At 41.0% G+C, this 27,849-nt stretch overlaps 2 protein-coding genes across 7 annotated transcripts in view; both read left to right on the top strand.

The window, feature by feature from the left end:
- Positions 1-3,132, top strand: part of llgl2 (LLGL2, scribble cell polarity complex component) — a 31,590-nt gene extending 28,458 nt beyond the window's left edge. For all 5 annotated transcript variants that reach the window (XM_023949406.1, XM_023949408.1, XM_023949407.1 and 2 more), the window contains one exon: positions 2,120-3,132. In XM_023949406.1, the coding sequence (XP_023805174.1) occupies positions 2,120-2,159 (40 nt within the window). In that variant the 3' untranslated portion in view covers positions 2,160-3,132. The remainder of the gene's footprint in view (positions 1-2,119) is intronic.
- A 4,773-nt stretch (positions 3,133-7,905) lies between these two features.
- The window catches only part of LOC101172231 (ryanodine receptor 2), a 310,508-nt gene continuing 290,564 nt past the window's right edge, over positions 7,906-27,849 (top strand). The window contains exon 1 of one of the 2 annotated variants that reach the window (XM_023949560.1): positions 7,906-8,104. In XM_023949560.1, coding sequence (XP_023805328.1) covers positions 7,970-8,104 — 135 coding nt within the window. In that variant the 5' untranslated portion in view covers positions 7,906-7,969. The remainder of the gene's footprint in view (positions 8,105-27,849) is intronic. The other variant, XM_023949561.1, reaches the window with a different exon arrangement.

The following is a 27,849-nucleotide window of genomic DNA, read 5'->3' as shown; positions in this document are numbered from 1 at the left end:
TCTCTGATTGGTCTGTCCGGCACCAGAGCTTCCTCCTTGTAGCTTTGTTTATCTCTGGTGTCAGATAAAGATAATGGTAACACGGTCTAATTTTCAGAATGAGGGGAACAGATTGAACCTTGCAGCTTTCCCTGAAGGATGTTTAGCAGTGGTTTGGAGTCCACTTTCCTCTAGTGGGGGGATTGGATGTTTAAAGTTCCAGCCTCACTTTCTTTCAATTTGCAGTTAAAGTCCCCAGCCATGATGGACGCTGTATCCGAATGGTTAGCTTACTGGTTAGCAAAGGAGGAAGGTAAATGACTTTTGGTAAGCATTTTGGATGTTTTGTAACATAAGTAGATTGGAAGTACAGTGCAGAGTAAAATCTGCTTTTTATGTGCCAAACAAATGCTGAGTTTCCTCTTCCAGTTGTTATGCCAACCCAGCAGCCTCTAGGCTTACTCTCTGTCCTGGAGTAAACATGACCTTTGTCACTGGTCTTGCAGCCAGGTACAATGAAAAGTGGTGTGAGTTCAAAATATTTTAAGCACTGTATAGGGCTGCACAATACAAGGAAAACCCACGATTTGCGATATTAGTGCTCAACATTGCGATGACAATATTAATTGCGATACATGAACAAATAGCAAAATGACTAAATACATAATTTCCATTTCACTGCAACAGTTTAATTTAAATGAGAGTCAGCATAACTAAAATTACACTCCAAATGAGCCTCGGCTACATAGGAGGCCAGCATCTAACATAAAGGGGTAAATTCAATTGGTCAAATGCATAAAGGGGATTTATTTGTTTCCTTAAATACTCCAAGCTTCCATAAGATTGTTTTAGCACATTTAAGGTGACTATTTATATATAATATATATATTGCATGCATATATGCAGATTACTTTTTTTTGCTGGTACTGAGGCCAAATTCTGGTCTGGAAGGAGCTTGGTGAGACCATGGAAAAATACTTTTAACGACCCACTGATACAAATCATGTTTTTGAGGTTTTTAACATGTTCTTGTGGCATTTTTCTGATGACTGAGGACATATATAAAGAAAATTATGGTTATAATTGCATTTCTGAGTATTTTTTATCCAAATTGTTGTGAATCAGGAGCAGATGAAAAAATGCTGGGCAGGCCACAAGCTTCCTGCTCCACTCCACAGTGGAGAGGGGTGAAGAGGCTAAAGATTGATTGGCAGAAAATTCAGGGGGATGGATGAAGTCTACGTCGAGTATCTCAGGGCTCTGGATCAGCAGATTATCTTCTATTGAAACACTGCAGCATAATGGTGCTTGAAAATATTTCAGAACGTGTGTTCATACCCCAGCCCAGGCATAAGCTAAGTGAAAAAAACTCCTGGTTCAGATTGGATCATAGAGCTTCCCCCTTTTAATGAGAAACTCTGGCCACTTGAACAACACGCTTTGAAGAATTATTCCACCTGTTTGTGTTAAACTGAGTTAAACTGGTTTATTGACCATTCTGTTCAGATTTACTATGTACAGTTGATCATTCAAATATAGAATGTATGTTTGTGTAAATACTTTAAAGCATTCTACTCTGAAGCTGAGTTTGTGAATGTCCCAGCTGTGCCCCCTGCTGCTGTAAACCGGTACCTGTAAGTAGAGCTGTAATCAGGGCATTTTGTGGAGGATCACTGCAACCTTTTTAGAGAGAGGGGAAACTTTTAGAAAACAACTATATTATGTTGATCTGATCAAAAAATTTGGCTCAAGTGGTCTTATTTTCCTATGTAAAGTATTTTCAGTCACAGATTCTACAAGTAAAAAGATGAGTTTGGTCTTTAATTTTCATCATAGACACACTTCAGCTGTGAGACACAATGTAAAAAATGAATCCAGGAAATCACTTATTTATTCTTTTATGTTTGATATATATGGTATATTTGTTTGTTAACCATAGCAACCGGTCTTGATCTACTTGTTGGTGTGTTGCCCTGGTGGCAGTAAGTGAGTTTGTCTGGAATGAAAGCCAGACTTTAGTGTTGTTCAGAGCATTTTATTAGTGGCAGTGAAATGGCACAGAATGGAGGTAAGGCAGGGTGGGGATCCTCTACTTCTCCACGCATGTTTATGTTTGTAAACTTTTCTCTCTTTGCTTCAGGTATGTCCTGGAGAACAATGTGAGGAACGCTGCAGTCTGACGATCCCAACATCAGTCCCCCCCCCCCGTCCCCCCCCCCCCAAAACACATTCCAGAGCAGTGTGCTCTGCCAGCTCCCATGATGCCTCGCTCTGAAGCCTTAATAACCAGCAGCCTTCATTCCAGCGTGCCTTCAACCCCCCACCTTGGGTCAAACTTTGCAAGATACACAGGGAAGGGGGCATCAGACCGATGACTTTAGTTTCAGCTCCAAAAGCTGATAAAATCTAAGTCCAAATTTGAGACGGAGATTGATGCAAACACTAACAGCTTTCAAGAAAGAAGTTGTCGACCCCCCCCCCCCCCCCCCCCCCCCCCCCCAGCAGAAACTTCAATCCAACGTGTCACCTAGTGTCAGGAGATTAAGAGATTTTTTTCTTTTTGTGTTTTTTTTTTTTTTACCTCAAATGAAGTCATGCTGTTGTTAAGCTTTTAAGATCTGAAAACATTTTAATGAAAATCATGATTTTAACTAGAACGCTAAAACAGTTTTCAACTGTCTGAAGGTTGCAGGCCCAATGGAAAAAAGATAATTCCAAAGCCCATGCTTTTTCTGTAATTGCTGTTATTTTTCCCTTCTGTCGTCTCATCATCTGGTTATTTGTAGCTCAGGCAAGTCGACCCTTCCCAGCTGCCTGTGCTAGACTGCTTTTCTGTAGCAGCTTTTCAGTGGGTTATGGATTTAAATATTTTGTATGTGAACAGTTGTCCTATTCCACCAATGAATGATGTAATGTAGGAATGTAACTTTAAGCTATTGTAGTGAAATGATTATAATATATTTAGTGTTTGCCTGTTGATGGGATAGGCTGCTTTTTGGATCACAAAACATTTTGGTACGGTCTCCAAATGCCGGGAATCTTAGCATCAGCTTAGAATATGTTTTTTAGAGACTGATTCAGAACTCTAATATTTTTATTATTGTAAGTAATTTGACACTACAATTTCTGTCATAACAATTTTCTAAAGAACAATGTTGTCCTGTTTTTATTTCCTTGGTCTGTTTGTGGCTTGACCTTAAACTCTGACCGTTGTGGGACGTGTAAAAGTCCCTTTGTACCAGGTGGGGGGGTAAAAATCCTGCCCCTGTGTGCCCATTGAGTATCGCAGAAAAACCAATGTTACGTTGGATTTACACTGGTCTGTGCGGTGCGTGGGAAGCCGGTGTCACGATGATCAGTTAGTTTAAATTGTCTTTGTTGCGTCTCCGGTCGGCTCCCCCCTCCCTCTTGGCTTCCGGAGAAGTTTTTTGTCCAACACCCCTGTGTCGAATAGTTAGTCCAAAACTTTAGGAATCAGGTGCCATGCCCTCTCCTTCCTCACTGAGTCCTTGTAAAATGTATGTTTTGTGTCATACATGAAGTGTTTTTGGACTTCCAAACTTAAACTTTCGTCAATCATGACAAAAATGGACGATGATGTTATCTGCTGTGGTAACGTGCGTAATCGTGTGTGCACTTAAACACCACGAAATTGACACGTCAATGGACTGGAAATAAAACTTGTAGGTTAAGTTTGCTTCGCTATGCAGAGGGACAGATGTTAGACTGAAAAATGATGGAGGGGAATGTAAACGTTCTGATTTATTAATGAACATTCTATTTTTCTGTGTCAATCCAATGCAACAGAGATGCTCGCGGACATACTAGTGTAAATCAGCCTTTAACCCAAACAGTGACGTATAAGACAAACTCTGACTCAAAATAGCTGCCATCCTAAAGATTGACAATAAGAAAATGAACTTTTTGCTGCTGTACAAACTGCTCTACAGTCGACAATAGATCCTACTTTAAGTCCCTTAGCTTCCACACACCTGACTGGTATATTTGTTGTACAACATTTGACTGCGGTGAGCTGTAGTCAGTCTTTGAAACCGTTTGGGTCTTAACCCACCCACCCCTAGTTTGGGTGGTCCCACATGGACAGTATTCTGCCACTCAGTTGGTCTTTACTTTTTCACAGGTAAGACTGAAATTCTGGTTGCACTTGGTTCTTATACCCTACAAATGTGCATCAAAAGGCTCCAAGAATACCTTAATTTATCATAGACTTGAAAGCAAAAACTAATGAATATTTTCATAGCTGGAAATAAAATCAGGCATCAAGGGGAAAAAACTGATTATTGGCTGATTAACCAACATTAGCGATATGGTTAATTAGCTACCTGCAAGATGAGACTATTAAAAATCAAAAAGATGACGTCCCCAATCTATATTTACTCTTGAAACAGTTATACAGCTGTTGTTATACATCAGATTCGAGCTGTTTTATTGACTTTTCCATCCAAGTTTGTAGACCTTTGTCTTAAAATTGTATACATTAGATTTTTTACTTCAACAAATGTCATACCTGTTGACCTAAAGCAGCTATGAATTAAAACATCCCAAGTGCCAAATTAGGAAATTACCAATATTTAGTAAAGAAACCATCTTTTTATCTGATTGAAAACATGAGGCTACAACCATTTTTCTTTACCACATTATCCTGCACACTGTTTTCTGCTTTGTTGTGATTGAAGACTTAAACCTAAAAGAACTGACTGACATCACAACGAATAGATTTCTTTCTCTTTGGTACAAAAGGTAATTTCTTGAGCAAATGTTATTCAAAATTAGCGGTGTTGCACTTGTGTACAGCTGAAACAATCAATTGACGTTTATATTAATGGAGTACGCTACACTCAATCTGTCTGCTATTTGATTAATGTTACTGATAACGCAGTGACTGCTGGTTTGTGATCTTCAATTGCTTTTGGACCATCAACTCTTGACTAGAAACTCAGCTTTACGTTACACTGATGGGCAGAAATCCAACCCACTATTCCTCAAAGGAATGCCAGCGTTCCTCTACCGTGACCTAGAAAAAAAATCCGGCACTGCGCCAGCCTTGCTCCCTCCACCCACGCTCTCAAAAATGGATCTTCTAAACCTGCCAGGTACTGGGGTACTGAGTTGATTCAATCAGCTGAGAACAGCATTAACAGGCCCTGTTTTGTGCTGGTGAATCGTCAACTATTGTCGTTACATTGGGCTATATAAATAAAAGTGAATTGAATGACTTCACTTGGACTTCAACTAGCATTAAGCAAAGAGTACATCGGCTGGATGTACTGTATTTGCTCTATAGTTGGCACTCCAGTACATCTGTGGGATCCTTCATGTCATTTAATCTGCAGACCTTCTGGTGCTTTTTGAGGAGTCTGTTGAGTTTTTGACCCTTGTGCTATCCTACGACCCCACCCTTACATTGACGTGTTATCCCTACCATGACAAAGGTGGATAAAGGTGAAGAGGATTTAGTGTAATCCATGGACACCAGTGAAGATCACAAATCATTGAACAAAAAAGGTTCAGCGCACTGTCTTGTGGGGTCTAGATGACCTCACTCCCAATGTTAAAGTGCCTAGGATAGCACGAGGGTTACCCAGCCTGATGGCTGAAGGGACAAATGAGTTCCTAAAGCGCTCTGTCCTGCAGCGCAGGGAAAGGAGCCCATTACTCTGTGTACTCCTCTGTGCAGACATCGTGTTATCCCTTGTGGTATCCTATGACTCCACCCTTACATTGACGTGTTCTCCCTACCATGACAAAGGTGGATAAATGTGAAGAGGATTTTATATAATCCATGGACACCAGTGAAGATCACAAATCATTGAAGAAAAAAGGTTTAGCGCACTGTCTAGTGGGTCTAGATGACCCCACTCCCAATGTTAAAGTGCCTAGGATAGCACAAGGGTTACACAAAGGATGTCTGGGATTGTCGAGGATGCTTTGCATTAAGGCCCTCATCCTCGTCTGCAGGACAGTTCCCACAGAGTCCACCCTCCTCCTGATCACAGATGCCCACTTCTTTATCAGTTTGTCCAACCAATTGCAATCCCTTGTGGTCATGCTGCCACCCCAGCATACAACCCCATAGAAAACAGCACTCGCCACACCGACTGATAAAAAAAAAGGAGCAACATGTCGGTACACACATCAAAGGACTTAGCTTTCTCAGGAAGAACAGCCTACTCTGTCCTTTCTTAACCCTTGTGCTATCCTAGGCACTTTAACATTGGGAGTTGGGTCATCTAGACCCACTAGACAGTGCTCTGAACCTTTTTTCTTCAATAATTTGTGAACCTCACTGGTGTCCATGGATTACATGAAATCTTTCAACCTTTATTCACCTTTGTCATGGTAGGAATAACACGTCAATGTAAGGGTGGGGTCATCTAAGATAGCACAATGGTTAATGCCCCACAGAAGTAAACACACTTCTAAACATCCAAACATGCCATCTAAGATAGCACAAGGGTTACAAAGAGCCTAAGTCTGCTCTGTCCAGTCCAGTTTCTGGTCAAGGTGCACACCCAAGTACTTTAGGTGGAAAAATGCAAGAAACTTTGACAAGCGACACACCTGGAACCACTGGTTCCTGGGGAAGAGGTCTGGATCACAGATGCAAGAGCTGAAGGCACAGGGCTCCTCGCTCATATCGCATCAAAGTGCCTCAGGGCACACTGAGAAGAAACCGACACCACCTGGTGTCATTGCAGACCAACAGTGAGGGAGTCGAACCTGTTGATGAACCTGTGAGAGAAGATGCACCTACTTCAGCTCCAACAGACCAGACACCACACAGCGGAGAAAACATCACAGAGACTGTACAAGTGGTCAGAAAACCAGTTAGGCTTGTAAATGAAAAAAAAAAACAGAATAAAAAAAAGGATGTTTTTTTTAAGTTAATTTGAATGGGAAGGTTTGAAAAAAAAGTGTCATAATTGATTTTGGTATATAAGTAAAGATGTATAAATACTCTTTGTTTTGTTTTTTTTGACTGCATGGTGGCGCAGTGGTTAGCGCCCTTGCCTCACAGCAAGAAGGCCCCCGGTTCAAGTCCCGGCTGGGGGACGTGAAAAACACAACATCAATGGGGGACCTTTCTGTGTGGAGTTTGCATGTTCTCCCCGTGCATGCGTGGGTTTTCTCCGGGGTCTCCGGCTTCCTCCCACCATCCAAAAACATGCTTCATAGGTTGATTGGCAACTCTAAATTGTCCATAGGTGTGAGTGTTAGAGTGAATGGATGTGTGATTGAGGATATTCCACCCTGCGACAGACTGGCGACCAGTCCAGGGTATCCCTTGCCTACGCCCAAGTGGCTGGGATAGGCTCCAGCAACCTCGTGACCCCGAAAGGGAATAAACGGTTAAGAAGATGAATGTTTTGTTTTAAGAAAGAGAGATGTGGTATGATACATGTTGGGGGTTAAACCCTAGATAAGGGGATGTCATGAGAAACAGACCCACTGGGTGGGGCAGTAGCGAGAGTTCAGGACTGTATGGGTTGTTTTCAAGTTGTTGAGTAAAGCAGTCTTCAGCACGTCCCGTCCTGGAGTCTTCTTTAAAGTCAGCAGTTTAGAGTGTAAAAGGGAAAAAGCGATGGTACAGTTCCCTGAGGTGCACCAGTGTTGTTCATCATCAAGGGTCGGTTTTGGGCCCTTTGCTGATATATATTTATTTGCTACTACTTGGGAATACTTCTCAGAAAGCACAAGGTGAATTAATCTATAAAAAGAAAAAAGGTTTAACGCACTGTCTAGTGGGTCTAGATGACCCAACTCCCAATGTTAAAGTGCCTAGGATAGCACAATGGTTAAATGGTTAGTTTGAATGTTCACATGTTCACCGACAGAGTGCGCCAATCACCCGATGCTGACCACGCACGCGCTCTCGCTCACACCTGTGCAACTCCGCCTCAAGACAGTAGCGCGCGCGCTCCGTTTAATGATGCACTAGTCCCTCTGCTGCGCTTTTTTCCCCTGCCGGATGACCGAATGTGCGCGCACGCGCGGGCACTCGCCGTCTCAGCATTTGTCAGGCGCAGCAGCTCCAGCCTCTCCCACAGACCTCACCATGGCTGACGGAGGAGACGGCGAGGACGAGATCCAGTTCTTGAGAACGGTGGGTGTTCGTGTGGCACGGAGTGTGTGTGCGCGCGTATTTCTAAGCGGAGTTTACCGCAGTGAGGAGCAGGGCAGCTCCTCTTCATCATCCTGAGGATAAAGGGGGTGGCGAATGTGGTGGACAGTGAGGTGTGAAAGAGGTGCGTTTGATGGAGATATGTGTGTGTTTGCGCGTGCGGTCGCTGTGTCACTCCGAGGTGTGCGGTGCGCTGAGTGGATGGTGCAGGGCGCAATGCGACGCAGACCGGCGGGGATGCTGTTCCCAGTCTAACCAGATTCACGTCAAATGCAAATCGTCACGTGAACGCGCCGAAACGGTTGGTTGTTGCGGATGGGATAAATTCCCGATCAAAAGTATTGAGATGTAGAAGTCTGTGAGTGACGGATGGTGACTGCAGCGCTGTTCACGCGGAGCACCTGAGGCTCACCTAGAGAGAAGGATCACAGCTGGAACCTGAAAAGATTCCAAAAAAGTTATGATGGTGTTTAAACCCATATGATAAGTTATTTTCAAGAAGAGAAAAACGATGTTAAAATGTTAGGAGGTTCTTTTGAGGATTGCAGCAGTAGATCTGAACCAGAGTGCAGCAGAAAGAATTGCAAGAACATATAGGTGTGTCCAGATCCAACAAAGGACTTCTGAAAGCAACTTAGAGGATGTCTCCATCACAGTCAGTGACCTGACTGTTGCTGATCATCTTGTTTCAAAAGCTTCTCTGGTGATCACAGCTCAACAGTTATAGTGGGCAGTCGATCTGATGCTCACATTTTCCCTGTCACATTAGGGGTGCAACGTCATATTATAATTTGTGGTTGTGGTCATTTGTGGTCTGGTCATAGTCCAGATTGGTTCATTTTGAACAATGCTTAATTCGATCCTTGACATCTTTAGCCAATAAAGTCAACCAGTGTGACTCAGATAAATACCTGGGTACTGAACAGTGCAGGTGAAGTTTTCCAGTTTTCTTGTATTTCTTGCAAGATCAAGTGTAAATTAAATATGTGTACAAACAAACAACGAAAAACAAGAATTAATGGTAAATCCATTCACATTTACTCTCATAAAGTTCTGCCCAGTGGTGTTTTTCCATATAATTGGAAGATTATACCTAACTGTATGGTCTTTGCAAAATTCAAAGTGTTTTCACACACTGGACTGTAATCATGCCTTGTGATGAGAATTCCAGCTCTTCTTAGAGAATCATCTCTGTTGGATCGGCTCACTAACCTGCTCTTTCGGCTCCCGAACGGCTCTTTAGGTTGTTCTGTTGCTTTATTTAGATTATTATCAACAATTATCAACAACTATAAAAATGTTTGTACTAAATTCATAGCTAATGTTAAAATGTGCTTTTATTCAAGAGTATGATATCTATATACTATTATTTCTTCCAGATACAATTTTCAAAATAAATCATTAAGAACAAAAAAAAAGAGTTATCTACAATTCAACTTTAAACTACCAGTATATAAATTTTAGATTTTTCCTTTTTAAACAAATTTGAGGCAAAACAAAACAAAACACTGCAACCACAACACAAAATACAAATTAAAGTCTGCAAAACAAAATTGAACAAATCAAAAAAAGACTTTTATCCATAGTAAAGGTTGGCATTTAAAAGTGTTTCAGCTTTGAGGAGATGATCTGGTTTCTTCTATCAGTGCTACCCTGTTGTGGAGAAGGTTCTCTCAGGTTCCTGTGCAGGTGGAGCCTGTGGAGCCGGTTCTAGATGAAACCATTTTCCCGCAGACTCTACATTATTATTAGTGAAAGTGAAATGGTTCAAGTTTTTTGCTTCTTTTTCCAGTCTTATTCATTTTCTTCTTTTTCTTTCTTCTTTCAACTTGTCCTGTCCAACAACTGAGCAAACAGATGGGAGCTGAAGGCCTTGTGTTGGACAGGTTTTACTATTACTATATAGGCGTTATGTATCTATGGATAGCCAGGGTATATTTGTATAAGCCCCCCCTTTTTATTTTTTATTATTGCTTATGTATTTATTACATTTTATATATGTATGTGTATGTATGTATATATATATATATATATATATATATATATATATATATATATATATATATATATATATATATATATATATATATATATAAATAGATGTATAAATGGAAGGATTTTTTCCTTAATTTCTGTTGTCATTCTGAGAAAAGTGGGAGCTAAAGTAGGCCAAAACTCTTTATAAAATTCTTATCAACCTTCCCCAACGCGCGCACTCAGTGCAACCTCACCCCCACCCCGCACTTTCCCGTGCTTAGCACAAACCAGACCTTAAATATAGTAAGTGTTAGGGGTGTGTATTGGCAAGAGTCTGGCGATACGATACGTATCCCGATACGCGTCCTAGGATACGTATCCTGATATTGTACCAGAACACATTTGCTTTTGCTGTTTTTAAAGTACGATTTAGAAATAACTCTACCTGAAAGTGTCAGGGTATGTTGTTACCATAGCAATTTATGCTCTAAACATAACCTGGTATGGAGCAGGTTTAGTTGAAGGTTAGTTTGGTTTCAGAGAGGTGAAGGAGCAGGGATCAAGAAGCTCAGATAATAGTTTTTTCCACCGTGAGAGGGTGATAAGACCACAGATCAATGTTGTAAAGATTAGATTTAACTTAATTATTTGCCTTGGTTAAGATAAATGCTTTTTTTAGTTAAGTCAACTTAAAAATAACACGAAGTTATCAGACAGTTATTTAACTTTCATTCAAATTAATTTAATTAAGTAGGTGTAACTTTGGTGCTGCTGTTAGATCAGCAGCTTATGCTCTTCATACGGCATCATTAAGACCTCTGACTCCGTCTCACTGAAGTATGAAGCTCTCTTTTTCTCCACGTGTTTCCATGGTGACTCAGGAAATCGGCAATCCTTTGAAAATGCCTTGTTGTACTCGCAGTGCACGCACATTAACCCTTGTGCTATCCTAGGCACTTTACCATAGGGAGTTGGGTCATCTAGACCCACTAGACAGTGTGCTGAACCTTTTTTCTTCAATGATTTGTGATCTTCACTGGTGTCCATGGATTACATGAAATCTTTCCACCTTTATCCACCTTTGTCATGGTAGGAATAACACGTCAATGTAAGGGTGGGGTCATCTAAGATAGCACAAGGGTTAAATCAGGGTTACCGAGAGGAGGTTAATTATGCAAACTCATAACCGGTGTTTTGGAACCGACATACCCAGAGTAAGTAAGATTTCAGTGTTAAAGTCAGGGTAATTTAACCTTGCTTTCTGGAATACCCCTCAGCCCCGCTTTCTCACACGTGGAAGTAAACTGGTATTTCAGCTGTCATCGCCACAATGTTGGCCTTTTTTCAGAGCGTTGTACACATCACTCTGATTCATCAGGTCGCTAAACTAGAATCCATTGCTGTGAGGTTCTGCAGAACTTTGGCCCGCTTTGCTGATAGCCTTTTGGCTGGTGCTCCATGCTTCACTCGTTCTTATCTTAGCCTGCCCGCTAAAAAGCACAGCAATCCCTGTATTTATAGGATACTGGCAGCAACATCTTAGGTAAAAACTAATTAGTGCAAGACTCATAACAACAATACAAGCTGCTTCTCGCTGAGATCTTGTTGTTTTGTTCGGTGTAGAGCTGCTCAAAGAGGCTCAGATGGCGGTGCTGCCAACTAGCGGTTTAAGTGGAAAACAAGAGTCAGCCGCTTAAGGAACACCATAAATAATTAATTCCTGACAGCATTTTGAATCGACACAAGTATCGCCAAATGAACTAGATCCACACAATAAATGGCACATTTATTTTCACATCGCAAAAGTTGGCAAAAATTTTAATAAATGGTTACCTTAAACATGCTAAAAAAATCTTATGGCAACTTGATGTATTTAACGGATCAAATTAATCCCTTTGTGCATTGATGAACCCCCCTGATGTTTGATGCCCTCCTCCTACGTAGATGAGGGTTATTTGGAGTGTAATTTAAGTTATGTTGACTTTTATTTAAATTAAATTGCTGCAGTGATGATGTATTATATAAATGGTGTATTTAGATGTTTTGCTATTTCATGTATCGCAGACAAGTTATATCGTCATCGCAATATTGACCACTAATATTGCATATTGCAGGTTTTCCTCATGTCGTGAAGCCCTAAAATGAACTATTGCAATGTATCACCAAAACGACTTTTTCCCAACACCCCAACTAAATATATATGTCTAAGACGCAAACACGGGGGCTTGAAGAGAAAAAAAGAGAGGTTGAAAGAAAGTTAAACACTCCACACACTGTGGTTCACTCCAGAGAGCCGTTTACATAGACTTTCCATTGAAAGTGGTCGCTTGAATGTTCGTTGCAGAGGCTGGTGGAAACGTAGAATTAGATGGCATGTTTGGATGTATAGAAGTGTGTTTACTTCTGTGGGGCATTAACCATTGTGCTATCTTAGATGACCCCACCCTCACTTTGACGTGTTATTCCTACCATGACATAGGTGGACAAAGGTGGAAAGATTCCATGTAATCCATGGACACCAGTAAAGATCACAAATCATTGAAGAAAAAAGGTTCAGAGCGCTGTCTGGTTGGTCTAGATGACCCAACTCCCAACGTTAAAGTGCTTAGGATAGAACAAGGGTGAGGATATTTACTTTACTACTCTTTTGGTCATAACTCACAAGATTTTTTTTCTTAGCTCAATTATCGTTGGAGCATTTGATCTCAGATACTAGTTTGATGTCATAAGTCATCCAAGCCTGTAAATCATTTCAAAAACTGCACTCTGCATCTGTGAGAACATCAGCTGGGCATCCCTGCTTCAGAGTGTTGCTTAGTAAACCACTAATAAGAGATGATGAACCGCTTTACCAGATCAACCTTATGGTCACGTCACTGACCTTAAGGTATCTTCATCAACACCCCCCTCCGTCAATGAATCATTAAGTGACGTGCTGAACACCCAGGAGACTGATGCACATATTTCATTTTAGATCAGATGCTCAAGAAGAAAAAGTTGGGCCCAGTGCAGCCTAAGCATACGTCTTGGTTATCAGCAGTGTGTCAGTGCCTGATCTGCCCCTGGAGCTCATTACTTTTCATTAGCGCAACTTCTGGCTTCATTATTACTGCAACTGTTTTCTGTCAATAACATTCAGTTCCTCTATCTTCATGTCTTTATCTCAGCTCACATACATAGATTAAAAAAATATTAAGAAGCTGGCCAATAGGAGCAGATATGCATTTTATTTGGATTTTTTCCCAGCTGCTCTAAATCCTCTTCTGCTCACTCTCTTCCTCCTCAATGCGTTTCCTTTTTTTTTTCTCCCCCTACACACTTTCATTCCTCGGGTTTCCTTTTAAGTGCACTTTGAATGCAAATCAATACATGTTTTTGGTGACTGTTCATGTCTCAGCACAAAGCCATGTTTGTGTTATGTAGGCGGAGCTTAGAAAGCCAGGTCAAATCCTCACCTGTGATCTTCTCAGCTGCAAGCAAATCATCTGTTTTCATGTGTGCGTGTGTGTGTGTGTGTGTGTTGGGGGCTCAGCAGGGCTCATAAAACACCACAGGAGGTGGGGAGTGTCTGCAGTGACTGCAGCACCGTGCCTCCCCATGTAAGGACACGGAGAGCCGATCTGATCTGACAGCAACAACACAAACTGTAGAATGCTTAACATGGTTCTTAGGCGCCAGCTCTGTTAAATATCAACAGCTTTTAGTGAGCGGGAGGAATCCATCTGAATAAGGAGATGTTTGTTGTAATTGATTTGCTGCATGAAGGGCCTCTTCTGAACTGTTCTGCAAGTCTGGATATCACATCCATACATTTCTGCAGTACAGTTCAGATGAGTGTGAACAGGCTGAGATGCCAGAAACATGGTGGAGGCAGAAGTAAAACCCTGAACTATGCACCTCCAACAGAAATCAAAACTACAGACATGGCTGCTGATGCTAGCTGCTCCTACAGTGTGTATCAAAACTCAGACATAAAAATTGGCAAAATTGGATAACTTCTTAAGTCTACAAAGCTGTAGCTGTTTCCCGATGCAGTGATGAGGGAGATCTGTCTGTCTGCATCCGTCTAGTTTATTCCTGAGCTGCTTTAAGCTTTAGCGACATGCATGTGTACGTGTATTGAGGGTTTTTGGGTTGTCGAGCCCCGTGGAGGGTCGTAGACTTCAGCAACAGCATCTTATAGGGAATGCAGGTATGTCTTGCAGTTCCCTTGAGACAGGGGTGTCCAACTCAGGGTGCAAAAATCCAAAACGCGCTGAAGGTTGCGGGCCGAACAGAGGAAACTTTTATAGATCCCACTCAAACCAGACTTTTAAAACGTAACTTTTTAGGACATAAAAACGAATAAGACCGAAAATATGATTACAGAATAAATAATCAACTTAAACCTTTGATAACTTATATTTCTCTCTCCATGAAAATATATCGTATCAAATATACCGTAGTTTCCGGATTATAAGTCGCTACTTTTGTCTCACGCTTTCAACCCTGCAGCTTATTCAATGATGCAGCTAATTTATAATTTTTTTTCATTTTTTTAATGCATTTTTTCTAACGGCCGCGAGGGGCGCTCGAGCAGAAAGGGTAAGAGTGAGACAGGGGAATACTGTATATCCTCCTGAGAACCGAGGAAAAAAAGTGTCTTACAATTTCTGTTTTTTGTGATTTCCTATCCATTTGGGCCTAAATAAAGACCTTACAATTTTAATTTTTTTTTAAATGTTTTTTATTTTAATTTCCCAACACGTCCACTGTAGAGGACAACAGGACGATATTTCTGTGAAAATAGAAGTCAATTTGGAAAATCAGAAAAAAGGAGCAGATTAAATCTTTAGAGTGATATTCACCCAAGAAACATTACATTTTGTTCTAAAACAATAAAATTTTGCATCACTCTTTTGTTACTTGTTGGACCATCTGCTACAGAGGAAGATCGACCGGTAAATTGAGAGCTTTGCTTATTGGCTCAGCTCTCTCCTCACCACAACGGACCGATACAGCGACCGCATAACTACGGATGCTGCTCCGATCCGCCTGTCAATCTCCTGCTCTTGTCTTCCCATACTCATGGACAAGACTCCAAGATATTTAAACTTCTCCACCTGGGGCAGGGACACTCCACCCACCGAGAGATGGCAAACTACCTTTCTTTGGTCGAGAACCATGGCCTCAGATTTAGCGGTGCTGACCCTCGTCCCGGCCATTTCACACTCTACCACAAACCACTCCAATGCATGCTGGAGGTCCCGGGTTAATGAAGCCAACAGGACAACATAATCTGCAAAGAGCAGAGATGAAACCCTATGGTCCCCAAACCAGACCCCCTCCGGCCCCTGCCTGTGCCCTAGAAATTCTGTCCATAAAAACTATGAACAGAACCGGTGATAAAGGGCAGACCTGCTGGACTCCAACGTGCACCGGGAACAGGTTTGACTTACTGCCGGCTGTGCGAACCAAGCTCTTGCTCCGGTCATGCAGAGACCAGACAGCCCTCAGTAAGGCTCCCCGGACCCCATACTCCCATAGCACCCTCCACAGGATACGGGGGACGGACGTGGTCGAACGCCTGCTCGAAATCCACAAAACACATCTGGACTGAATGAGCGAACTCCCGCATTCCCTCCAGCACCCTAGAGAGGGTGTAGAGCTGTTATACTGTTCTACGACCAGGACGGAAACCTAACTGTTGTTCCTGGATCTGAGGTTCGACTATCAGACCGACTGTCTTCTCCAGTACTGTGGCATATAGACTTTCCTAGAGAGGCTGAGGAGTGTGATTCCCCGGTAGTTGGAACAAAACTAGATCAAAAACAGATCCTCAAAAATGTTATCAATGTACACTGTGAAAAGTACGAGATTGAACTCCGGTATTCACAAACTTTGGCGTCATCTTGATAGGCAGGGCGCCCTGGTAGCACAGGTGTAAACCTGTTATGATGGACGTTTAAAAAACACAAAAAAATCAAGTTATTTAAAAAAACAACAGTTATTTCTTCCTGAATCTCATCCTTTTATCATCTGAAAGCTCCAAATCTGAATCTCTCTCAACTATCTGGTATGGAATCCTCTCTGCTTCACTTTTTTCTCCATACATTATGTGCAGTCATTAAATACATTAAAATGGTCCCGGTGTCCTCTGCAGTGGACATTCATTAAATGCCTGCTGTTTTAAAACCGAAAACATGAAACTTTTTTCAGATCTAAAAATATTGTTCTTAACATGTTTATGACCAAGAATATATATAATTATCATGGTAAAAAAAGGAATAGATACATAATATTTGACTTGCCTTTCACCTTTCCATAAAATGAGGTAAATGGCATGGAAGCCATCTTTGTAGAGGTAAAACTTAAAGTTCCCAGCATGCAAACTCATCACATGACACATCAATGGAAAGCCGAGGGTTATTTTATACAAAATTAATCGTTCTCTGTCTCCTTTGTGCTTGAAATGTAATTTGGAGAGAGGAACATATTTTCACTGATTTTGGGAATGTAGGAAAATCTCTAGATTCTGGAATCATATTTCATCTGTGATCAGTGAGATCTTCAAATTAAAAATCAAGAAGGATCCAGGTGTCTTCCTGTTGGGCCTTCCCTCGAGGAAATTACAGATTCCTACTGCACATTATAAGCTTCTGGAGAAACTGCTTTTAATCGCTCGGAAATGTATCTTGATACATTGGATAAAGGAGTCCCCTCCCACTGTCACTCTCTGGTACAGAGAAGTGTTCAGTACACTTCCTCATGAGAGGTTACATGCAGTTATGGAAGGAAGAGAGGATATTTTTCTTACAACATGGTCTCCATTTTTAAACCATCTGCCTGCCGATTTAAAGGGTCTACTTTTACAGGGACAAAACATTAAGCAATCTTCTTTAATGCCTTGTTCATAAACAAACTGGTCAGTGGACTGTAACACCTGTGGAAAAAAAAAAAAGTTCACATCCTTGTATGTATTATAACTGCCTGTATACCTTTTTATTTATTTTTTGTCTTTACTTAGTTTTTATCTTTTTTATAATTGTTATTTGTTTTAATTATTTTACTTTTATGGCTGTCTTAAGTTGAAGGGTGGGGGGGCTGACATATTTTTCATACTTGATGCTTAAACTGTTCAAATGTTTTTGTGTTCAAATTGTTCAAATTTTGAAAACAATAAAAAAAAAAAAATGGAATGGGTTATAATCAGGTGCGCTCTATAGTCCAGAAATTACGGTATACAAGTTAGAAATAAAGTCAACCTTAAAAAAAACATTGATGTTTCTTTACTACGACAGAATTTTAGGGCCACCAAAAAAAAAAGTTAAATTACAAGATTTAAAGTTATACTTTTACGAGAAAAAAACTCTTAAATTTACAAGATTAAAGTGGAAGTGAGCATACAGTGCAGCAAGTGAACGCCAACGCAGCAGCAGAGCAGACCGACTAAACTTAGTTCAACAGGTAAGCTGAATGTTTACTGATATTGTTAAAAATGTTTGGAAGCTCCTTTGTTCAATTTAGGATTTATTTATATTTTATTTATTGATGGGTGGTTTCCAGGATCTCTGCATCCCGTTGATAAAGCCATCAGTGTCCCTGCATCTGTCCACTTCAATCCTTTCTTCCTCAACGAAAGACAAGATCCCAAAGTCTGTGTGATGCTTCCATCTAAGGAGGCCTCTTTTAGGCATTTTCAACATTCTTAGGTTAATATGACAGACTATTTTCATTCATCTTTGTTGTTTTATGTTTGATTTGATTTGATTTGAAATGGTTTATTTCAAGCAATTAAGTAGAAATAATACACAACAGCAATATAAACATCAGTTATATATTCATACAGTAACTAATCAAACTTAGGATAATTAGACATATTAATAAATATTGCTTGAAAGGGAGTGGGAGGAAGCGAACTAATATAATCCCACCCCGATTATACTGTAACCATTTTATTACATGATTTATCAATATCCGGTTCCCAGTTTTTATCAGACAGAATTAAAAATCATAAGATATCGACAAAGTACATGACAAAGATGAATTACTTAAGTATTACGTCAAAAATAACTATTTTAGAAATCAACATGGCAAATGCAGATCAGTCATCTGGAATATATGCAGATTATGTTACTTATAAAAGAAATTCATATGAATAAAACATAATACTATATCAGTAAAGCAGACAACACTTTCAGGAATTTTCATAGCAAAAATTTCATCAAGTATCAAAAGTTAAAAACATGTGCAAAATTATGCTACATTAGGAAAGATTTTTGAATCAATTTATCAAGTTTTGGAGAAAGTGAAGTAATATCATTAAAAGTCAATCAATTTAACAATTTTCAATAAGTGATTAATCATTTGTTTTACTTTTTAAAATTTTTTTTTTTCTAATAAAGTAATGCTGTAGTGGAAAAATAAAAAGGGTCCATAACTGTCGATTGTCCAAGGTTGGTATTTCTTCTTTTACTGATAACAGCTGATCTCCTGGGTTCAAAACAGAGTTTATAGTTCTCTTCGATGTTATGTCTGCAGACATTAGATTCAGGTCCATATCCTTCTTCAGCTGATATCAGCGACGGTGAAAGTTGAGGTCAAGTTGTCTGCAGGTCAGAACTCTGCTGTTATTCAGGTTACGTAAAGTGATGAATCCACGTGTCATATTTCTTGAAATTATTTGGCTCTTCGGTTTATTACTCCATGTTGTTTCAGACGACCGTGATCAAACACTTTTCAAAGTCTTTCATGGTGTTCACAACCACAACCTTTGACCGGTCCTCTGGACCGAGCGGTTTGACATAAATCCTGCAGCCTTTAACCCAAGTGTTCTCAATCTGCTTACGCTTCCTGAGAAGCCGTGCATGTTTTGAGATTTCAGCATTCCTTCTGGTCAGATGGTCATTCAGATAAGCAGCCGAACCTTTCAGTTGTTTCCTTTGGGTCATCAAAGCTAGCTTGTGTTTGTGATTCACAAACCTGATGAGGATCGCTGGTTTATCCGTCTCCTTTCTCCTAGGGAGCAGGTGGCAGGTCTCGATGGTATTGAGATCCAGGGAAATCCCTTTAGATGTGAGAAATGAATGTATTTGCTGTTCCAAAGACACTGCACAGATCTCCGTATTGGCACTGCTAGCTACGCTAGCGCTAGCATTAGCAGTGCTAGTTCGAGGCTTGATTGGTACTCCAGTGAGAATGACATTATTCATCCTTACTTGCTGTTCCACATCGTCCAGTCTTTTCTCCAGAATCTCGACCTGGTTTTCTCGCTGCTCGTTTTGAGCCCGAAATCTTCGGAACTCTTCCATCATAACCCAGAGTGGCGTTAGCTTAGCCGACACTTGTTCCATAAAACTTTTCAGCGTTTCTTGAATAATGTCAAGAGTCTTCTTGAGGTCTTCATATTCCTGGGGTTTCTTCGGGGGCATGGTCAGCTCTCTTTTTTGAAAATCAACCTTTTAAGTAATTTGAAGATAGTTGTATTCGCAGAGAGGCACGCCACGCGTCCTGCCGTGTAACCCGGAACCGGAAATTTGTTGAAACGGGACATTTCATCTGGAGGAGCGGGCGTATGTAACACTGTTTCCCTTCAGCTGTTGTGTACTGCGCATGACAGATTAATGACATAAGGAGACAAAAGGGCGTTCTGGGTATGTGATTGAAAAGGAAAATAAAGCTGCAGTCCTCTTCACTCATGTGTCTCTGAGGTCCTTATTTTACTTATGAAACTCCGCTTCACCGACACCGAACCCCAGAAAGCCGGGTACGCTGATAATCGTCTGATTCAGATCGCCAAAAGGTTCCGAATTTCTTTGTTTTTGAAACCTTCCCGGAAATGAAGCTTCACACAATGCTCCACAAACAGACAACTTTGGTGTTTTTTTTCTCGTTAATTTGACTTTAAAGTTGTAATTAAAAAAACATTTTTTATTTGTAAACTGCCACTAAAACTCTGTCGAACTTTACTCTTATGTCAGTTTATATAAAAAATAAACTTACATTTCAAGTATACCAAAAGATTTGCAATCCATACAAACATTTCCTGTCAAAATTACACAAATTCAAAATAGGAATATGCTGCATAACAAAACAGACAAAACCTGGAAAACTGAATAAAATGTGTGCTTTTCATTAATAACAAATCAAATTCTGTTTTCTTTGCCCTTGTGTCATTTTATCAGTGCTGGACGCCTGGCATCATTTTATGTCAACTCAGTTTGTGTTTGATGTTAGGTCCTGTGTTGTGGAGATTCTGAGGATGGAATGCAGGTGCTCATCAATGAGATGACACCTGTGTGCTGTTTGTTGGTCTTCATCACTGGGAAGAGTTTCTCCCACAGAAATGTGCGACACAAGGTTTGGGCCACATGTAGACAGAGCTGGGGCATTTCTGCAGGAATGGGGAATAAACTGTGCAGCCCTGCAGTGTCTTATTTTGCCTTCAGTGTGCCAAAACACTGCAGCTCAATCAGCTCCATCTGAATCTGCACAGGTGCAGTTTCCACAACGACAGCAGACAGGTTACGAGGCAACTCAGAATTAAATTTTTGTCCTTCAAAGTTACCAAAGCGCTGTGCAAACTCTGTGTGCTCAGCTTGTCAGGAAAGTGCGTATGTGATGTTTGTCTCATAGCGCCGTCTTAGATTATATTCTTTAATAATTACAGAATAATTACAGAATGCCCTGAGAGGCCAATACAGACTCGGCAGAGTTGTCAAGGTAAACAGCGACAAATGAGACACTGGGATCTACCAGTAATCTCGGAAACCTTTATTCTGCCTCCAATCGTTTTTTAAAGGCTCTGTTTTTAGAATCAAATTTTTCACTTCGGCATCATGAGGGCTAAAGGAAGGCAGCTGAAACGCTGCATTATGGATTCTGTAGTGAAAATGATGCCACTGTTATAGTTCGTCGGACAGCTGAAGTGTTGCATTATGGGATCTGTATTTGATATTTTACTAGTGCTACATTTCGTTGGGCAGCGGAAGTGCTGCATTATGGGATCTGTAGTGAACACAATGCCACCGTTATATTTCGCCGGGCAGCGGAAGCGCTACATTATGGGATCTGTAGTTGATAAAGTATTAGTGCTACATTTCGCCCGGCCAGTAATAACAATAATATGAAATTATGTTTTGGCCTAGATATAATTACACAGCGGGCAGGATGTGGCCCACGGCCTTGACTTTGACACGTGCCTTAAGGCTTGTACGGCCACCTGAAGGGAAAAATGAAAAGAGAACTTGCCCTTGTAGTGCGTGTGGTTAGTGTATTGTGAAGTAATTGTAAGGATTATGTAAATTACACACACCTATGATTTACTGGTGATGCTGTCATACTTAGGTGCCCGCAGGACGCCTATAAAAACTATTCTCTGATAATCTCTAAAAGTCAGGCTGCATGCAAGAAGCGTGCACCTTTAACTCAAACAGCAGTAACGCGCTTCTTGCACAGTAATGGGGGATTGTGCATAAACATTTTTTTCGCTCTACAGGCTCATCGAGCTCTCTGCGACCTTACAATATTGTGCGTAACAGACACCCCATATCCATCTGTAAGGGCAGTTGTGACTGAGGCATGTTCTATCTAAGTTGGGAGGAGGTAGTAGTTCTGGAGAACCAACTATTGCCACCAAAAGGTAACGACATTTGAAAACACAGAAAACTAAAGAATGATTCACAGTCAGTTCCCTAAAGGATTTTTAAATAAGCAAAGTAGACGTGAGAATTGGGAGAACAGAGCGACAGACTGGCAGCGGGACTTTTCTTCAAAAGCTCAGTTCCCATGTAGCTACTAAACTGAAGAGCAAAAAGCACACAAATGAATGAAAACATTGAGTGTAAACGGTCTATGTTGTGGCCAACACCTAATTCTTTTGTCATACTGCAGAACAGATGGTGAATATCTTGCACAAACAGAGAGTGCATGTTTGCAGACATTTCTGCAAGTTTCTGTTGCTAGGAAGATAAGATAAGATATTCATTTATTGGTCCCACGATGGGGAAATTTCCGTGTTGCAGCAGCAGTACAGGAAAGTCCCAATATCAATATTTTCTGAGTAAGAGCACTTTGCAGTTTCCTTGTCTCATCTCTATCAGAATACCATTCTGTCTTATGCTTAAGACATTGTCCTACCACGTGGTTTAACCAAGCCAGAGCAAAGTTCACCTCATTGCAATTTTGCATTTAGTCTCACACTGGATTGATATTTATGTAGTACATAAATATGTTGTTTGACATGTTTTAAAACAGTTCTTAGTACTTAGTTTGAGCACAGACTGAAACAAACTTTGGGAGTAGCTCTTAGCCATTTTGCCTCTTGGATCGCGCCTCTCAAATCAAATAATTGATCTTGACGTTTGAGCTGTTACTTTTTTTTGGCTGACCTTTGGCTGTATATTCTCTTTGTGGTTAAACTAGATCTATCAATTCCAGTAGTACAGATACCAGACCTCTGCTCCTCTCCCGCCCAGCCACGTCTTCTATGAGAAAACAGGCTTTACAAAACCTTAATAGTATATGGGGCATTGTGTAAAAATGTATGCACAGGTGTCCTTTTTACCTGATGTTGCAACTCCATCTGCTCTCTGTGGAGGAGTAGAAGCAACTCTTTGCTAGATCCCACTTCTTATAGCAGACCTCAGGCCTGAGAGGGAAGCTCATCTCACCTGAGTTTGTTAATGTCTGTTTCATCTTCACCTCACACTTGTGGTTTTTAGAAAGGATGCTGCGTATGTGTGCTGGTAGAAATGTGGTGGGGGTACCAGTAGCAAGTGAAGCATTTTTTTAAGTTTAGTGGCTGTCGCTAACTCCTCTCTTATCCTGTCCATTTACTTCCTTTTTTCTTGGTTGCAAACATGGTTTATGCACTTAAACTGTTTGAAAATAGACACAAACAAATATTCTAATTGACTGGACACACCTCAAGGCTCCAGACTGCGACCAAATGGTCGCATTTTGCGACCAAAATTTGAGTGTGCGACCAGTAAGTTTGCCTCCCCCAACCTCCGTGTTTTTTTATACATTAAACGTGGAAGGGGAACGTCAATGATCAATGAAATGAGCAATGAAATGATCAATGAGACGCAAGCACACACTCGGGGGAGGGGCCTAGAGATAATCGAGCGCGCGTAAACATCTGTGGGAATATCATCACAACCTGATATGTGCGTGCGTCTGAGCTATGAGCAAGAGAACTATTGATTCGTTCTACCGACCTGCGGCTAGTGTACACCTTTTCATTGTCGTGCGGGGAGCTGACAAAGCAACCAATCACAGTGGGGTAAATGACTCTTGGGGGCGTGACATTGACCGGCTTGAAAGCAGGAGAACATTTAAGGGACGACACCTGACAGCCCCCCCCCTCCCCGGACCACATTAAGGAGTTCCTTAATTTTCTTTTAAGGACGTATCTATTCGATCGTAATTTTCTAAATACATGCAGTCCGTGCTGAACTTTTCTCTGGGCAGCACGGAGCCGGAGGAGGGTTACGGTTATGGTGACGGTTTGGCGCGCGGCGGCACGGCTGTCACTGCAGCACACCGCTCCCGCGGGAGATGGTCAGCTGAGGAGACACACCTACATGCGTGACAGCTAATGGAGCTTGAACTTTAAACACGTGCGAGCAACAACAAGATTTAGTCTTAGACGCACTGAAAACACGTGGGGAAAATGCAACGATAGAAGTGTTTGAGGTGAACCAGCCTGGATCGTTAGCGAGACCAGGCCGCGGGGGGCGGGGGGGGGGGGGGGGGGGGGATCTGGAGCGAGACTGAGTGAGAACAGGAAGTTGGAGTTGTCCTTAACATTCAATTTAGTTTGCCTCTTCCCCTTAGTATGATCTGTGTTATTATATATTTTATATTGATTTGAATGTTTTGTAATGTATGTAGCCTTTTTTTAATCAATACGTATTTTAAACTATTTTAATTGATCACCCAACTACAAAAACCCATCAGGACACATGTCCCATAATGCATTGTTTTGTAGTCATTGGGGCCGCTTTTCAGTCAGCACATCACTAAATTTCCAGCTGTGTTCACGCAGGTTGGGTTGCTCCCGCCCCTTTCTCGTGATATTTTTGTGATGATTGACAGGTGATGTTGGAGCAAAAAGATACGTCACACACCAGGTGATCTGCTCATCGTTTCCTCCACCTGGGTGATCTCAAACACGCTTATTGTGCATCTTGGCTGCACTTATTTGGTGTCACCAACATAAATTTCAATCAGTTTTGGAGCTTTTCTCTTACTAAGCACTTTTTTTTTCATTTTGAATGTATGGTATTTTTGTCATGACAGCGATGGTGCTGTCAGTTTACCTTGTTGCATCACTGTATTATTAGTAATACAGTGGAAATTAGTAAATTTGGTTAGCATGTTGATTTACGGTATGCGCCCCTAAATTTTCTGGTTGTGCCCCTAAAATTTTCATTTAGGGGCCACAGTGCTCCTAGTGAAAAAAGTTAGTCTGGAGCCCTGCACAAATCCAAATAATCTGCTGTGAGCAGGGCAATGATAGCTGGAAAACATTCAGACACAAACTTTTTAAGGCTGGAGTTTCCACCTGAAAGGTAAGCCTGGCTATAACAAGAACAGACAGACGGCTAGATCCAAATGCAGCAGGTTTATTAGCTCAGCTAAAAGTCCACAAAGCTAAATCATGACAGGCATGAGATCATCAGAAGAGAGACAGTAGTCAAGCTCCAGGCAAGAGTCAGGGCAGGCGGTAGGGAAACATAGTCCGTGTCAGGGTCAGAAGAAAGAAGATCGGGTCAAAATACAACGCTCGGTAAAGAAGGCAGAGTGGCATAGACAATACTTTGCTGTGGTTGCTGTGGTTGATTGATTGAGTGAATGAGAGTCAGGTGTGCAGCAACCAGGAAGTCTGCACCGGGGATGCTGGGAGCTGTAGTGTGGTTGGAACTCAGGAGACAGTTTCCACAGGTGACCAGAGGGGGAGACAGAGTTCTGTCTTCTGACAATGTAAATAAAAAGAGCCTGATTAAAAGGAAGCATAATAGTGAATATCAAAATAATAACCGAAGCTGAGAGGATCCCTGAAGCTACGTACACTCTGGGCATTTGACACACGCCAAACAATGTGCTAAACATGTGTCCCAGGTGTTCACACTGGACAAGTAGGGGGGGGACTTCTTCTTTTTCTGCTGTTTACTAGTGCTGTTTACTAGTCCGCCACCTGCACTTGTAAGAGGCTTGGTGCGAAATGTCAAAGTTCTGCAAATCTTGTGAATCATGCTCCAAGCTTTTACTTTCACAGTTCTATTCCAATACATGAAAGACTCGGTGCCATATAATTCTGGACGGGTAAAAACCACAATCATCAATTTCTTCTCCATGATCAATTTTTCAAATAGTTGCCACTTCCATGAATTACAAGGGACGTCATCTATACGAGGCCCTGATTGGTCCTGGTTTAAAGGGCCTATAGCATGCAAAATCATCTTTTTGAGCTAGTAATTGTATTATAATTTTAATTCCCCCCAAAACAACCTCAAAGCGGTATTTTTATTCATTCATGCTTCAATGAGCATTTTGCTAAAACCCTGCTCTCTGAGCACCAGCCTCTCCCAAGCGGGTTCTCACATTATGACATAGATAAGTGAGGAACAGCCCCTTCCTGGAAGAGTCTGTGCTGCCAGCACCGCCCCCAACTTAACACACACCGCTGAGCTAGCAGTGATCAGCAAAACGCTTTTCTTTTACACGCGCAATGTACACATCGATCTTTACAAAAGTTTGAATGTTGTTTGTTTTGATGGGCGCAACCCAGACACGTTGCCGGGCCGGCTTTAGGTTGACATCATGAAATGGTTGGCACCAGTGGCGTGCGGTGAAGTTGATGGCCGGGGAGGCACTGACTCCTCTGGAGTCAGATTTACAATTGCAAGAACTGAATATTTCACCATTCATCCAACAGCATGTAACAGCATATAAGATACACAGAAGAACATATTTGTCCTATAGAGAATATTTATCTTATAGACATGGATAGAACATTCTTCTTGTGTTCAAATTATTCATATATACTGTAAACAAATTAAAACATACAGATGTGTTCAGCACACATTTAATTTAGACCCTCACTAACTATTTCTGGTATTTTTTCAACTTCAATAAAATTCAGGTGCTTTAATCAGGGTTATCAAATGTTGTCTTTGAAAAGGATTATAAAAATAATTATTTTAGGCCTAAAATTTTAGGTTGTTGAAACGGTCATAGCTTTGACACGTGTGGACACAAGCATTCCAGATGCAGAAGCCCGAAAACCGCCTATACCCATGTTTATATAGACTTGTCATTAGAAGTGGCTGGTGTGAACGTAGCTTGAGCGAAACTGCTCTTTCTCTTTTGTTGTGTTGCACTCTTGATATGTGACTTCCAGGACCTTTATTCCTCTCTCCATATTTTTTTCTTTTATTCCTTTATTTTTTCCAACAAAGGTTTCATACTTCTTCTTTTGCTGTTGTTATGTTCAGTTCCATCGGGTTCTTGGTTCTTTTCTCTTGACTAGTTCACTACTTTTTGTCCTCATCGCCTCAGCATTGCAGAACCACCAGCAAGGCTGACAGGAAAGAAAAATTAAAATCCACAATGCATTTAATGTTAACGTAGCTTGGAAAATGTGGAAACAGTTCTGAATGTGAGGGCTGTTTTCTCGTGTCACATTAAGGTGAATAAACAATAGTCTGTTTCAGGAACATAATACAGTATTGTGTTGTGAGTCACACACTCAAATTGTGTAAAGCTAAGCTCTAGATGTGAAAGAAAAGGTGGGATCAGCTGAATCATCTCACTATTCCACATTGCACTCTAGCCTATTCATTATTAAACTGAATGTGAAGGTTCATGAAGTCAAACAAAAACCAGAGGGGTGGGCTGCTGAAACGTACCATGCTGATGGTGGAGCGTGTCCCTGTGAAGTGCTTGAGTCCTCCTTTGAAGGTGACCTTTAACAGCCTCGGGGATGACAGTGGAAAGAGGGCCAGGAAAGTTTCCTCTGAGAGTGTACACTTTCATTTGTCCGACCTAGACAGATCTGAAGAGCTGGTTCTGTTTAAGGAACAACATAATCGGGGCTTTCAAAATCTATTTTAAACATTTTTAATTGTAAAAAGTGATACAAAAAGAAAATTATATAATGGACCAGAGCACAGTACTTTGAGGTTTTCTGTAGTAACAATATAGGTTGTAAATTATTTAAAAAAAAAAACTTCCTTGATTTAGGTTAATCCATTGATTTTCTGAACCTGCTGAATAATTTTTAGGGTCATGGGGTTTCTGGAGCCTATCCCTGCTAGTGTTGGGTAAAGGTGGGGTACACCCTGAGGGGTGGGGTACCTGACATTAATGCAGGCATTTAAAATTGGTCAGCAAAATATCAAGTATTAATAAGTAAACTATCCTGACAAAGATTGCAAAGCGCAGGACTTTAATAATTTCTGCCTGTAGTTGCTTTGCCCTGCCCTCCTAATTCCTGGCCAATGGTTGAAGAGATATTTAGTTACATGGTCTTGTTTACAAGCTTTGTTCCGGAACAGGGAAGTCCCCTTGACGGCAGTCTGAAGACAGACCTAATGCAAGATTCTGACTCTTTTTGGACCAAATTAAGCTGACTTGGTCTGGAATCATTTTTTCAGTCTGAATACACCCTTAACCTCTCAGTGTCTCCTCTGGTGTGGATGATTATCTTGACTTATGATTGTGAGTTTTTTTTCCAAGAATGAAAACATCCGACTAGTGCTCAG

This window comes from Oryzias latipes, chromosome 19 (genome assembly GCF_002234675.1).
Source record: "Oryzias latipes chromosome 19, ASM223467v1".
Classification (NCBI taxonomy): domain Eukaryota; kingdom Metazoa; phylum Chordata; class Actinopteri; order Beloniformes; family Adrianichthyidae; genus Oryzias; species Oryzias latipes.
The sequence above is the reverse complement of the archived record's forward strand: the minus strand, read 5'-3'. Positions and strand labels throughout refer to the sequence as shown.